The sequence below is a fragment of the Adelges cooleyi genome, unplaced genomic scaffold, assembly GCF_023614345.1.
Source record: "Adelges cooleyi isolate 19-005CV unplaced genomic scaffold, UGA_ACOO_1.1 ACOO_flye_CR_arks_rails_tigmint_CR_PRNA_23, whole genome shotgun sequence".
NCBI lineage: Eukaryota > Metazoa > Arthropoda > Insecta > Hemiptera > Adelgidae > Adelges > Adelges cooleyi.
The window spans coordinates 14,002,740-14,018,723 of NW_026095893.1; the positions used below are offsets into that span (position 1 = coordinate 14,002,740).

The 15,984-nt window shown below is 29.4% G+C and overlaps 2 protein-coding genes across 4 annotated transcripts in view; both read right to left on the reverse strand.

The window, feature by feature from the left end:
• The window catches only part of LOC126835444 (protein dead ringer-like), a 70,614-nt gene extending 69,597 nt beyond the window's left edge, over positions 1 to 1,017 (reverse strand). The window contains exon 1 of one of the 2 annotated variants that reach the window (XM_050568036.1): positions 708 to 1,017. The gene's annotated coding sequence lies outside the window, so the exon portion shown is untranslated. Of the gene's footprint in view, positions 1 to 58; positions 168 to 707 lie in introns of those variants that run through there. The other variant, XM_050568037.1, reaches the window with a different exon arrangement.
• Positions 1,018 to 11,759: 10,742 nt separating this feature from the next.
• LOC126835470 (28S ribosomal protein S29, mitochondrial) lies at positions 11,760 to 15,897 on the reverse strand. Of its 2 annotated transcripts, XM_050568088.1 has the most exons (9): positions 15,811 to 15,897; positions 15,625 to 15,750; positions 15,344 to 15,557; positions 15,158 to 15,250; positions 13,840 to 13,979; positions 13,591 to 13,751; positions 12,310 to 12,451; positions 12,122 to 12,214; positions 11,760 to 12,031 (listed from the first exon to the last, which is right to left on the reverse strand). In XM_050568088.1, the coding sequence occupies exons 2-9, from the start codon at positions 15,724 to 15,726 to the stop codon at positions 11,846 to 11,848; spliced, it is 1,131 nt and encodes a 376-aa protein (XP_050424045.1). In that variant the 5' UTR covers positions 15,727 to 15,750; positions 15,811 to 15,897; the 3' UTR covers positions 11,760 to 11,845. The 2 variants fall into 2 exon arrangements, with proteins under 2 accessions (XP_050424045.1, XP_050424044.1); XM_050568087.1 differs by having other exon boundaries at positions 15,625 to 15,873.
• Positions 15,898 to 15,984: the final 87 nt, after the last annotated feature.

A 15,984-nucleotide genomic window follows, 5' to 3' on the forward strand; every position in this document is an offset into this window, starting at 1 on the left:
TTTGTGGGTACATACCTAATTGTGACAACGAAGATGATTTGATTATATTATTTATTACCTTTTATCGAGATGCAAATATCCAAATAGACACAAACTCGCGATACATAAAAAATAATATACTTTTATCTAACAACAGTTTTAACACGTTGTGCAACCGTCGACTGGTTATTGCACACGACTGCACATACTTTATAGCGCGTATAATTATGATTTTATAGCGTTTTAATCGATCATGAGCAATATGTGAGGTTTATGAATTTATTGCTCCAACACTTATCCGTCATTTGCACTTAATCCGCGAGCGGTCGTTCGATTAGGAGGTTTTAATTGATTTGATAGGCAGAGGTACCATTTTTTTTTATTTATTGACAGTATTAGGAGACTATAGATGTTTTTGACTCACATTCAACGTACCTACTCGCACTATACAGGCATAATGTATAGTGTATGGTAAGCCGTTGACGGGCCGTTTAAATATTATTAGGTTATGGTTAATAATAAAGCGCACAATAATATTACTACATTATATTGTGTACCTAATAGCGTGCGTAGGCCGTAATCATTGTGGTCAGCGCCCTCTAGGCGTTAAACGGCGAGTCAGTCCGAGCTTTGCCCCGGTTATTGTACGAAAACGGCTACTGGACCCGCATTACCCGTTAGGCCATTATTTTGTTGTACTTAAAAAACCGCTCAAAAAGCTCACTTACCGTGCGCTGAGCTGCGACCGTTTCGCCAGCGGCCACGCGAACCGGATTCTGCTTGACGCGGCCAATTTTGATGCAAGAGTTATTACTGCAGGCGGCGATGGGCCCTTCGGTCAGGGCGCGAGCAAATCAACGCGGCGGACGGGGGGGGTTCCGGGTGAACGTAGGGTTTTTTTTTTTTGTAAGGTAGGTAACGACGGCAAGAGGGCAAGGGAAACGATAAAACAGCACCCTCGTTAAAAAAACGAAAAAAAAATCAAATTAATATGCTAGAGAACAAACGTCGGAAGCGGCAACGGCGGTGGCGGCGACGGCGGCGGTCACAGCGACGCGTCTGTGCAGAAGGTACTGTCGGCAGGCGGACGCGTGGTGACGGCTGCGCCGGGCGCCGCTAGCGTAAAGGGGGCCAAACCCGGCAACGGGCCAATGGCCAACGGCCACGCCCCGTTTATTGTCTCCCACCGCAAGCGGTTGTCGTAGGCATGGTATAGGCGAACCCGAAAACAAAAAAATTCCAACTCGATTTAAGTAGAACGGAAAAGGTTATTTATCGAGGGGCATAGGATAGGCAATATTTGACAAAAATTGAAGGCCCCGGTGCAATGACCAGGTACGTCAATTTTTCGAAATGATTGCTCAGGAAACATAAAAAACTATCTATAAAATTGGTAAATGAACCAAAAATTGAAAATATGGTGTTATTCTTTTTGTAAGAATAAGATACATCAATTAAACCCATTTCCTTTGGTTTACATTTTATATTTATTATAATATTTATAAAAATTAAAAAACTATGATATTTATATTTTCAATGGTTACCAATAACCAGTTACGTCCAATTTTGTTTTTGGGCATAACTGGTTGTTGCAGCCAACCAATTAACACAATATTTTATTGTAGTAAATAAGTCATCTATTATTAGTATGGTACGTTAAATAATAATCATTTTATTTTTAATTAAACAATTAACTAGAGATTTAGTCATTGGAATAATTTAAATCGCCAATTAGGTTATTTAATACAACGTCCCTTAATGCACCAACAAAATAAAATTTAACTATGATACTTGGGTACTTTCTACTTTTTTTTATGAATTATCTATTAGGCACTTAGTAAGGTTTTCTTAGAAAAAACTACAAAAAATTATTAATATAAACGCTTATTTAAATAAAATTGAATTCGGCCTTAATCTTTATAGCCTCCGTAAACGATAGTAAATATTTTATAACAAAAAAGCAAATTTAAATCGGTTCGGTTCGGTAAACACTTCAGAAAGTGACAATGTGTTTTAGTCTTTATTTGAATAAAATTTAGCCCTTTCGGCATTCCGTTCCATTTTAAAATCAAAGTATTTGGATGAAAAATCTAGTCTTCGATTTTTATAAAATATTAATAAATAAATATTTGTAATTGACTCTGAAATTTTAAATTCTTCTGGACCTTATATTATGTTAAAACAACTTAAATATTATCAGGGGTATTTTTGATAAACCTTTACGACGAAAAGAATATTTGAAAATCCATTGCGTTGTCAGACCTCCAAGTCTTCTGGTTTTCCAAAAATTCAAATGTTCCCATGGCAATTTTGTAATTAATTATTTTAGTGTGACAAATATGGGGAGGTGGCATATTTATGTATAATAGGTTAAACAAATCACACCTTGTTAACGTACCGTATACCTAGTAATACGGACAAAGAAGAATATTTCGATTTTTTATTTACAAACAAATATTGTGTGATTTTTTAAAGCAAATACTGTTTATGGGAAAATATCTAAATTCGCAGAGTTTACATCCGATGTAACTTATTTGGCTGCAATTTTCTCTACAAAACTAATTTTTTTCCGTCTTGACTTCTCTGTTTTGAGGCGATGATGGCGGTGCCTTTATTGGATCTGTTCCATTGATGGTATAACTCGCATCATTAATGTATACTTCTTTAGTCACACGTTGTTTCGGGGTAGTTGTTGTGTCGTTACCGCCACAATACCTTCTAGTCGTTTCGTTAAGTTTCCTGCAGAGAGTTAAATAAATAAAAATAACATATAAATAAACATAAATATTTATCAATCATTATAATATTTATCATTCTATCGATAAACATACAGGATAAGAAGCGAATCTAGATTAAAATAATTACTCGGAGGTCTGTTGAGCGAACGAGATCAAAACACCTCCTAATCTAAATGTAGGTATGTTTAAATTAAATACACTTTAAAACATATTGTATATAAATAAATACGTTTAACTTGTTTTTTAAATTTAAATAAATAAAAAATCCGTGATTCTGTAGTACATTTTATTTACACAACCCATTACGATATAACCTACATAATATGAGATAACAGTAAAATGATAAAAAATCTGTACCCAGTTCATTATTCAAAAACAACACTTTTTTAAAATGTCATTATTTGTTACTTTTTAATATTTATTTCATATGAATTTTGTTGTCGAATATTTTCATTTGGTAATTACTATATACAATTCACAAAGCTTAAAGATTTGTAACATAATATTACACAATGTTTTCTACGAATTTGGCTATTTAATAAAAAAAATGGCTTTACTATTAAAAAGTTATTGAAACTTGAGTGGGGTATTATATTTACACTCCTTACATGACTTGAGGTTACTCCCACTTAAACAACATCGAACCACAGCTCTGAAGATGGAACGTTGGTGAGCTAGTCAAGACATCCAAGTGACAGTAACCTCAAGTAATGTAAAGAGTGTAGACTTTATTATTAGTTTTGATATATTTTTTTTTGTTTAAGCAGAAAAAAGTAAAAACTACACGGTGAGACCAATAATAATAAATATGGTAAAAGTGTCATAGTTAAATAAACAAATATATACAAAATATAAAAACAGGTGAATCAACGAAGAAATAGTTGGCTATTAAGTCAACTAAGTACATTATTGGTTGTCCAACTATTTAATTAGATATTTTGTCCGTATTTTTACCATAATTATTGTTAGTCTCAATCCGCATAAATCTACGGTTTTTACAAACATAAAACAATTAGTTTTATAGGTTTTTTTTTTAGCTATAAACTTTACTTATTTTTAATAGTTAAAATAAAATCAGATAAATATATGTAGACTGTCATCTTCTTAAAAAATAAAATAAAAATCTAATTATCCCGCGAGGCTTTAACTCCCGTCTTTTCAAAAAAGTTATGTTTTGAGGGGGGGGGGGGGTGACAAACCATGACCAGGCTCCTTAAAATAAAAAAATATCTAGTAAAAATAGTAATGGTCCAAAAGTAATTGTCGATAATGATTTTTTGATGTTTTTACCACTTAGCTTGTTATTACAGATTTTAGAAGTAACTTATACATTTCACTTACTTGCTGGTGGCTGCATTACGCAGTATTCCGTGTAAACCATACGTGTCTTTAGGCCTGTGACCCCTAACAATATAGAATTCCAAATATTATTTGTCGTATCGCACTCATTTCATTTGATATTAGTGTATAATTGTGTTGGGGTAGGTTGTAAATTTTATGATTTTACTAGATCCATATAATACCTATTGTATATTTCTTATACTTCAAAATATTAAAGATGATAGATTTCTAAGATACTATCATTGATTATACAAATACTGCATAATCAAGTATTGTTATTTATAATCATTGATTATATTTTATTTACCTACACGTAGGTGTACTTACATGTTTTGTAATTTTCTTAAACCGTCTAGGTCGTATGCGATGTAAGGCTGCATGTTCAATCGAGGCAACGGAAAGTCTTTATGTTTACCTTGATTGGTCCCGTTGGTCGTTTGTATCATAACCGGAGAAGCGCAAGAGACACATGTTACATCCCTGAGGAATTATTAAAACAGATGAATATTTTACATGGTTTTCCAGTGCACTGTGGTACACCCTTGGTCATTGACATTTAAGCTTTTTATTTTATATATATATATATATATATATATATATATTCTTTCTTTATTCACTCCATGTCTTTATACTACATATTATAAATGTATTACTTGATGTATTTTACGGTTCCGGCGGCTTCTGGATCTTTTCCCAGCAATCTCTTCACATCTTTTTCTACATGATTAATTTTGCTTTCCAGTAGTTTGCAAGCGCCATCTACATCTACTTTTCCCGCTTTTTCATTGACGTTTGTTATGACTTCGGTTATTGCCGTCATGACTTTAGTTCCCTGTATAGTATAATCAATTATTATAATACGATATCGTTTGCAGTCGACCAAACGACGTGACGGGAAATTACTATAATAATTAAGTAGTACCGGTAATAAAATATATATAAATTATTGTCATTATAATTGATGACAATCACCTGGTCCAAATTCATCCTGCGCAGTTCCAGAAATGCGTCGTCGAGGTCTCCCATAGTGATATTGAAGTCGACCACCGACACTTTATTGTTGAGGTCTTCGGTGGTCGGCAAGACGGCAATGGCGTTTTCCAAATCCGATTTACTTATCTTGTTGTTCTCGATATTTTCCAAATCCGAATGAATCGTCTATGTATTCAACAAGACAACATTCATCGCGTTAGAACTTTTTAAGACGATCAAATTATTATTTTACTCACGTCGATCAATACATCATGCCGGTCGTTGTCCTTGGTTAAATGTTTTACCGTGTCCACTAACGAATAAATAGTATTGTTGATTTCCTTTGCGTTCAACATCTTGAGTTGATCCTAAAAGAATACTTTACAATGTAGCTGTGCAGATCGGCGTTACTTTCTTTGTATATAACATCATTATTGTGTTATGGAACTGGCATATATCTTCATTATAACATAAGATAATATGTGTCTATATCGTACTTCATTTACACTCTGGTCGTCTTGTCGATGTCCCATGAACGTGAAAACGCTGTACTCGATTTTATTGAGTCTGGTCAACATTTTTTCGATGTGTTTCGCCAACGTAGCCGGTTTGTTACTAAAAAACAGAACATTGGTGAAAACTTATTGACACATTTTTGAGAGAACAGATCCCCCCTCTTGAAATCAAACTATAAATTCGCCTTTTATAAATCTAGCCGACCAAATTAAATACAGTCAGATCACCACCAATGAGGGTAGGTAGGTAATAAGTATACGAACTTTTTCAAAATATATTTTTCCGGTTTGGTTTTGTTTAACAATGATGACATGCTGGTGTATTCCGAATTTTCCGGATCGCAGTTCTCTGATTTGCCGTCTTCGTCCAAACTAGAATCACCTATTGTAGGATGACTAGTATCGTCATCGTATTTACTGAGACTGAGAGGCAAGTCTTCTATAAAAACATATTTCTTGCGATTAAAAAAATATTCAATGAAATGTCAATAATAATAATATTACAATAAATAACAATAGATAATCAATTATACAATTTATGTACGCATTACAAGTATACATATTGTGTAAAACATGTAAAAATATTTACAAAATCAGTTATTCCATACGCCATCATGAACAAAGGACGATAATTAATTTCCTTCATACCTACATTCACCCAGGGTTCTTATTTTATACATTTGGATATTAATTACTGAAAGTAGTTAATAGAGTTACCGATCCCACTGTGCTAGCTTTTATTTTATTTATACACCTCAATTAATATTTAACACCTAAGATTTTGATAAGAGATTTTGTTATTTAAGAAAAAAATATAAAAATAAAGTACACAATCTCTCATTTCTCTCATATAGCACATAATATGTTTTTACAGTCGTTATTGTACTACCTGGCTTATATATTTTTGACGGGTTAGCGAGGACACGGACTTTCTTTGACACTTTGCTCATTTGCAAGTCTGAGATTACAGATTCCTAATTTAAAAGACAATACAAGATTGTAAATTGTTTTTGAAAGGCTTAAAAATTGTATTACATCAATAGTGTCCGCCACTGACGATTGTTTCTTGTCGTGTTCTGCAATCAAATAATACAATTATTAAATTACTACACGATTATCTTTGAAAAATAATAAATCATTTTTATGTTGAGGTAGTTTTGAAATTTTGAAATTAGAATACTTTGTTTGATTATACACATTAAGACCACAATTTTGATTGAAATTGATGAATTTTATTTACTTTAAATATACAAGAAACCGGATATTTATACTGTATGATAATAAAATATAAAACAATATTTTTTAAATTAAACCAGCAAAACGAGCTAAGAAACAACGTTATCACATTAAAATTTGCCCAAGACCAATTATGTTTAATACAAATATATAATTATAGAAATATAAAACCACGTTTGAAAATAATATCTGTTAGACGTGTTAATGTAATTAAAAATGTATTTTTTAAAGTTTCTTAAACAAAAATATATTATGATAATTTTATTTAAAACCAGCTCCCGTACTTATATAAGTCCTTGGCTAAAATTATAGTCTTATTATTAGTGTTCTATTTGTTTTAATAAAACCCAAAGGGAATTTAACTTAAAACTTGTTTAGTTTTAACATCAACTTTGGTTATAGCACAATTAACATCAAGTAGATATACAATTATTTCGATGGTGCTCAGGAAAAACTGGCCAAGTCTAAAAGTTGGAGTTTTCAGTGTTCAAAAATTAAAATTCAAAAGCATAAAATAAATAGGTAAGACAATGGCCTATTTTTCATAATCGGATGACGACTGATAAAATCGTTGTTTGTCTTAGATCGTTTTACCCATGACACCGTAAATTTTTTTCTTAAATCTAAGTATACCATGAATTTTGGCAAATTTTAGAGTTGGCCAGTTTTTCCCGAACACCGTCGATTTATGTTTAAAAAAATATACATTTAATAATAGTAAGTACTGTAAAATACTTCTTGTAATTGAGTTATGAAAAAAACGTTATAAGCCATGGATTAAATTATTATGAAGTAATTAGAATTAAGATTTTAAAATATTAAATAGGCGTTGTTATACTATAGAAACATCAAACACAATGAATAAATACTTTTTACAATTTACCATATTTATTCTCTAAATATTCGAGTTTTGAATTGAGTAGTTGAACAGTTTTTGAGATAGTATCTATTACGTTATTTTCGAAATGTTCGATATCCTGGTTCATCTATGTAAAAAAAACAAAAAAATATCATTATAGATTAATTATTTGAAAAAGTATTATTAAATTAATTTCATTTCATTATTTTGTTGAATTACTAACTCCTTTCATGAATAATCTAAAGTATATACACACGTCTCAGGTTTATATTATATATTACCGTTGTCGCCTGTTGGATTACTACATAATAAATAGTCAATCAGAACTTGTTATGAACATTTTTTAAATTTTATTTCTAAATAAGATTATGAAATTGTGGTTAGATGTAAATAAACCGCATATGAGACAGAGGTCTCAAATCAAGACTTACTTAAAATATAGCTAAAGTTGGGACACAATAAAATGTGTAAATTAAATAATAGTTCTTATTCAATTATATAACAGCATTGAGTGTATATATATTTAATGATAATAGTTATGCCAACTAAAAGTAGTCTGATGTATAGTTGCATTAATAAAAAAAAATAGTCTTCTTATTTATTGTTTATTGATTTAATTAGTTATTTGTTTGTTCATTTATCCCAACAATAAATTGATTGTGCCCCGGTAATAATAAAACCGTAATTATTGTTTATCCAACTATATACTGTTCATTCAAATCACTTACTATAATATTGTATAGTTTCTAAAACTTACCTGGACGTGGTTGAGATCTATGTCTTCGGTTGTGTCTACAATTCCAGTGATTCCAGCGGAATCGCCCGACATATTAAGTTCGCCCATCCCAGGAGCACCGATTACTGTGAAGTCAGTTAAGGGCAAACGACCGTTATCGTGTTTTCCCCTTATAACGTTCTACAATTAACGAAATACCATTTATTTGCAATCACTGCATTGATTATTATTACACGCCATCCATTATTTAGAAACTAACTCGCATCCGGACAGTATCAGACCCGTTAAACTTCAACTTGACTTTTTCGAATCCGCTACTATACACAATAGCTTTTAATACGACATTTAAAACTTGAAAGTTAAGATTGCTCTGGAAAAAAAAAAACAACTAATGTCAGCAAATGTCAAGACGATGCACAATGTCGTTCGGTCTTACGTTCGACGACCCTACGGCCAAATCCACTAGCTTGGGCAAGTCGATTAGCATTATATTATGTTTGTCTAATTGCGCTAAAAACCTGTCCCGAATTAAAACTGTTACTTTTTGAAAATATGATATTATGTTCAACAGTTTGACTATGGTTAAATTTAATAAATATATTCCTAAGGCAATAATCAAATTTAGCATACTACTCGAATTATTAATAATAGCCAGAACAAAACATTCTTACATAAACATATATCTCATACACAACCGTAAGTGCTCTATATAGCTTAAACGAATAATTACACTTTAACAGCTTTAGCACTTCAGCGCTGAACTTTTGAAACTTAAATGCACTTAATTTAACTGGGATTAACTTAAACTTTAAACGTATCTATATTATATTTAATTAACTTTTTAAATTAAGAAAAATTCGCTGAAAATTTTAACTAGTCGACAATCTCGGTTTTGATTAAATACTTTCGAAGTTCTTATAGAGTTTTAAGTTTAGAACGAGAGCTGGAGTACGATTGGCCAACTCCAACTTTCACCTCGTCCTGAACTTTCAACTTTCTGAAATTTTAAACTGGAGGATAGTACAATATAGAGAGGGAGAGTACGTGGCATTGTGTGACAATCGCCTCGTATGCAAAGGGCCTTAATATTTAAAAAAAATTATTTTACAATTATCAGATAGTACCTGCTGACGAGAAGACGTGACAACTGATCACTACAGTCGCAGACAAATTTGATTTTTATGTGCCTTGTGTCATATATATTATGTTTTTTTTAACCCAGTGACAAAGCGTCGTGTGAGACAATGAGACGATGTCTACCCACTTAGAATATGCGGACTAATGATTTGGTTTTACTTCATTTAAATAACAAATATTTTTTTACAGATTTCAATGAAAAATATATATTTTATTTCAAACTTTTTTCTTGTTATCGTATTCCTAGAATAGCGTAGTTAGAATTATTTATATTTAAAAGTATTACTATTGGTACAGTACACGCCATCATCATTTAAATATTCCCGAAAGAAACGCTTTTACTTACGCAACATTATGTGGTAATACTCAGGTGAAAAAATGTCATTTTTCAATAAAGTCATTTTGAAAAAGTACAGCATTTCGTTAAAGTTTCGAGTGCGATTTGATATATTTGTATTGACTAACCACCATCAACATATTTTATTGGAATTTCGATCAATCGAAAAGCCTATTCTATTAGTGACATCTCAACATTTAGAAATGGGATAATGCCAGAAATAATGCCTTTGAGAACGGTATTGGTGGGGTAAAGTTCGAATTGAATTTTTGTAATGTACCATTTTTAATTGAATCCTACTGGATTTTTATCAGTTATTTAAATATTGCTTCTGTTCCTACTTATTTATTATTTGTAATATATAGTTTTTCAATTAATGTTGTATTGTTGTATTTGATCTACAAATATCTTACGAGTTATGTATAAATTGTTAATATAAATCATAATAAAGTATTTATTAATTTTGTATATACATTATTTCATAATATAATAATTTACATAGTCTTGTTGCATAATTTGTTAAGTAACACAAAATACATTTTGTATTTAAAATAAATTGCCATATTGTAATTTTTATTTTCAAAAATTTATAGAAAAATAATATTTATTAATATTATTTAAAATAACCAATGTATATAATAAATGCTCATTTAAAGTTAATAACAAAAGGTCTACTAAATACTAACGTTGTTAGTGAAAACCGAAAATATAATTGTAAATTATATAATTTGTCAATAATTATAAAATATCAATTTACTTGAAAAAGTTGTTCAGTTTTGTATTTTACGTACTAGATAATGTTTCCGAAAATACTTTAAAATAGTCCTTTTACTAGGATCTTTAAAATAGGTTTTATCTGTAAACGGCAAAGGCGCAGATTTAGAAAACAAACGACAGTGGGGTTTTTTGTATAACTGGTTTTCTAAAGCATAATAGCCATAAAGTAAATATTTTAAATTTTGTTTTAAAGCCGTTAAAATAAAACTAACTTTAATTTTCTCCTATTATCAATTAATTATATAATAAATCAAAACTAAAATGCACTTATTTTAATATCGTATAATAACTGTAGTTCGTAGATAAAACAAATTTTTTATTTTATTTACTATTGAATACTCTGAAGAGTAGCCCTTTTTATTACGGCAACAAGTAACAACAATTAACTGATTTAGTCCGTTAAGTCGAGTTGAAAAAAAATAAATTTATTTCTAAATTATTTTAAATCTAAATTTTCATAAACTTAATTTATATTTTGCATAACATTTTCCATTGTAAAATATATTCTGTCTATAGTCCTATTTAAAAACTGTTTTGATAGTCTGATAAATGCCATCCATTTAATGTTAACACTAAATAGCATAAATCAAATTTCTAACCCAATTAAATAAAAACAAATAACAATTATTAGTGACATCAATACGAGTCTCGTTTTATTAGTGTGACTCAGCAAATCGTAGTTTTTTATTACAACCGACAATTTAATTTTAATAACTTTGCATTCAACTTTTCGTAGCATTCATTAAGCTCCAATACCTCTATTAAATAATACAAATATTCTTCCTTAGAATACAGTAAACATTTAGTGTCGATTGACTATTTATTTATTTCCTTACAAACAAATTCTAAAATTGTGATTATTTGTTTATTTTCAAAATTAGGTAGTTAAAAGAAATTGCCTCCTTAACTTGTGTCTAGTTATCCAAATTTCAAAAGGCAAATTTATTTATCTTTAGAATAATATGTACCAACAATATAACATCTAAACCAATACAGTACAAACTATGCCATTCACAGTTTTGTATCAGTGTTTTTAATAATTAAGACCTTTAATTAATTTTATGTGAATTATTAATGAACACTGAAAACACAAAAAAGAAAATAAGTAAATTCTTTTCTTTTCTTTTTTATTTGTAAGTATATTTAATAACACTGACAAACATATATTTAAATACAAAAGTTCTACTCTAAATAAGAAGTACCCAAAAACAAGAAATATTATAGCGGAGCGCAACGAAACATTATATCAGCCGGTAGCCTAGAAGTAAGAAACTCTAATTCATTTCTGCCTCCCGTTTTCTGTAGCCATCTTTTTTCTTCGTAATAATCTAGCATGTTGTTGAATTCAATTTTGTCTAATTCAGGAACCAAAATTGGTATGAACGGGTCTATTATTTGAAATCCCTTGGAAAATAATAAAAGGCAATTAGAAAAAAATATATATTTTGTGCATATGATCTACAGAATTAATGTTGCCTAGTTACACTAGCTTACTTGACGTCCAATGAGGTATAACGGTAGGTGAGACTCTCTTTTAGTGTTTAATGCAGCTCTAGGAGATGTAACCATAACAATTGCACCATTGTTCTAAAAATAAAATATTCAGTATAAGGTATTATTTTACATTAATAATAATATAAAGAATAGCGTTTATAGCGTGAAATGGAAAAATAATAATTTACCCAATCGCTTTTTACAGCCGATAATCCTGCCTGGACCATTGTAGTTTGTTGTGGAGTGACTTTGACTCGATCTTCTGTTTTTAGGTCAGTCTTTTCATTGAAGAAGGCATTGAAACCATCTATTGCCACCAACATTTTACACCTGTGTTAAATTAGAATAATTTAATATAAAATCGGCTTTAAAGTTATTACACACTATGGCGCACAAGCATAGTTTAAATTTATTTTAAATGTTTTAAGCAACAAGATAGCACACGTCTTTTTTAACAGTAGAAACATTATATTAGGATTAAGCTTATTTTGCAATCGACGGAAACATTATCATTACACAAATATTAATGTCGTGGTTGTTGTAAAATGTAGATGTGTTTAATACATAGATGAAAGACGTGTACATCACAAAAGATAAGTATGATGAGTGTTACTTAAATAATTAAAACCTTTTAATTTGAAGTATAAAGCTTTTAAAACATAATGTATTAAATTTGTCAAGACATTTTTTTTAAATTTTTAATTGTTATTAAACATTTTTTTTTCTAAAAAATGAATTTTGCCTTTTACTGTTTCACTTATCTAGAAAGTTATGAATGAATGTTTATTTTATACTTTAATACCTAAATTCATTCATAAAGAAAATCAGTTTTTAATTTTTTTATACATTGTTTAAAAACTTTTTATTTCAATTTTTTCAATGTTTTCAAGAAAAATCCTAATTTTACCGCTATTGTAATAGGCATTGAACTCTACTTAACTGCTTAGGTGAATTGATAATTACCAGCGAGTTTTAAACTTTAATAAATAATAATAAGAAAATACTATTTTTTATTGAAAATTCAAGTGAATAATGTACATTTTGAACAGTATTAAATATTAGATAGAAACAATAAAATGGGTATTTTAAGAATTTTAAAATATAATTGTTTGAACAATATATTATTCTTATAACATATCTAAAATGTTAAATTAACAAATCCTTTAAAAAAATATACATTTTGCCTCAGAAATTCACACTACCAAAACTTTTTATTTTGGCTGTGTTACTATTCATTGAATAAATACAAGGCAAATTATTTATTATAAATTACTTCAAGAATTAGATGTAGTGTCTATTCATGATAAGTACATTTGAATATCATTTATTTATTAACCAATTTGTTTCCCCACACAAAATTGATTTTTAAAGTTAAAACTTATTAAAAAGTTTATATTAAAATATTACACAATTTTTTTTTACTATTGTTGTATTAAATTAATAATAAAACATATAGTCTAATATCATACTTGTTATTTGTACAATGCATTTTCAATTCATTTAATAGAATATCCATAACATCGCATGCATATTTAGCTCGATTGATTCCATGAGTGATTAAGTCTTGCAATGTGCTTCCATTTGGTGTGGACTCTCGTATACTCCATACATATTCTTGACTGGTTGTGAGCTTGAAGACAAAAATAATGTTTTATTTATATCAATGTTCGACATATATAGGAGTGTATGTTACACAATTAAACTAAATAATAACTTACGTTTAGATCATTTAATAGGTCTTTATTTTGATGTAAGAAATGTTTTAGCCATTGTGCTGCTATTAGCGGCATGTTAGCAAACCCTTCTTTTGTTGAAGACCAGGTAACTTCTTTACGTCCATATTTAAGCCAAATTGGTACTATAATAAACACAATACATTAAAAAGAAAAATACATTTTTTTGTGATACCGAATTACATAACAATTATACGATACGAAATGGGGGAAAAAAAATTACAAAATGACCGAATGTTTAACTTAAAAATGTATAAAATTAAAAACTCACTGAATAAATTAACTATAAGAAATGTTGTGGTAAAATTGTTTGTTATTCGGTTCAAAATGTATTTGTGATGAAAAATATATCATATTATTTTATATTTAATATTCTCATAGAATATTTATAGAAGTAAAATAAGTTTTTTTATGCCCTAAAAAAATATATATATATATTATGAAGTAATAAAAAACACTTAAAATTATATCTGTTGCATGAGAATAGATTAAATTGGCTTTTAATTACAATTAATTAAAAAAATATGTATGTATTTCACTTTTGTACAAAAAATAATTAAAAATTGACTTATTAGCTTGTAATGTTGTTTTTAATGATACATAAGCATCAAACATCTAAAATTTAGTTTTCAAAATAACCTGCAAAGTATGTAAATGTTGTAGTGCAGTGAACATATCAGAGCCGACTAGTTCTAAGCCCCGTTTTAAGAATTAAGCTCTTAACTGTTTGCACTTATAATTTATCGCCAAAATAATTTAATAATACCAAAGATAAATATTATACTTATGTAAAATATTATATAAATGACAATTTATATTAACTTTTGAGAGTTTGCGTGATTGGCATTTAAACCCTTTAAAAAAAAAAACGTGCTACATCTCAATACGTGAAGTCAACCTGGAGGGACTGTCAGGTGTTCTCTAACATGCGAGCGCTCAAAAGTTAAGAGAACGTTAAAAGCGGATTTATAGCATAAAAATCAAGTTTTATTTGTTCTATTATGGTTTTAAAGTAAAATCCTTCGATGAAAACAAAGAAAAAGATATTTGAAGGGAATCAAATATTCTTTTCATAAAATATATATAGTAGCTATATATATAGATAAAATCAATAAAGCTGTTGTTAATGATGCCTTGATAGTGGGACAAAATAATTAACTACTAAAAGAAGAGTCTCAATAAACAGGGGGTTTAACATCTTCTTAAGTGTAAGTAGTCATAATTTACGTTGGTCCTATTAGTTAAAAAATATAAATATGCCAATAATTTCACTCTTTATAGCTGTTTAAAAATATCAATTTACCATAGGGAATATGAAACAATATGAATTTTGAATTATGAGCATAGTGAAGAATATGTGCAAGGCTAAGAGATTTTCCGCTTCCGGTTTGGCCATCTGTATAATGTTTTGCTAAGGAAATTTTGTATTTTAAGTTGCAAAAAAAAAATGTAAATTGATGATTAATTCTTTTCACAGTTAAAAGGATACATAATAAATAGCGGACTGCTGGTTTTTCATAATTAGCCAATTTTAGGTTGTTGATCACTTCCAATGCTGGTTTTCTGATCATTAGAGAAGTTTCCGCAAATACTTTAGTCATCTCAACAAAAGGTTTTGGAAGACCTCCAGTTTGAAACAAGTTATTGACCACTTTGGATTCGATTGTATAAAACTTAGAGGAGTCATTTTGATCGTGATCAATCTAAGCAAAAAATAATTTATTCAATAAGCAAATTTAAAATATTATTATTGTGCTAGTATCTACTAACTGGATTAGTTTTGGTGGAACGTGCAGCCGTTGGTACTTGATAATGCGCTTCTTGTTTGACCGCAGCGGTGGCATAACCACATATTCGACGATATAGGCGCATTATCGGCCGATATTGGTTGAAGGCCTTTTGAAATGTTAATTAAAATTAGACTTAAATATGTTAAAATAAAATATCGGGTACTACCTATGAGTACTTTGCCTTTTTATAAAGCACCGCAAGCCGCAAGGATCTTCAATTTTACAAGTGATAGCTAAATGATATTGATAAAGGTTATCTACTGAATGCTGATAACGAATCATATCAAATTTTGAATTAATAATAATAATTTAATTTTTTTTACTGAAAAATAATTTAAAG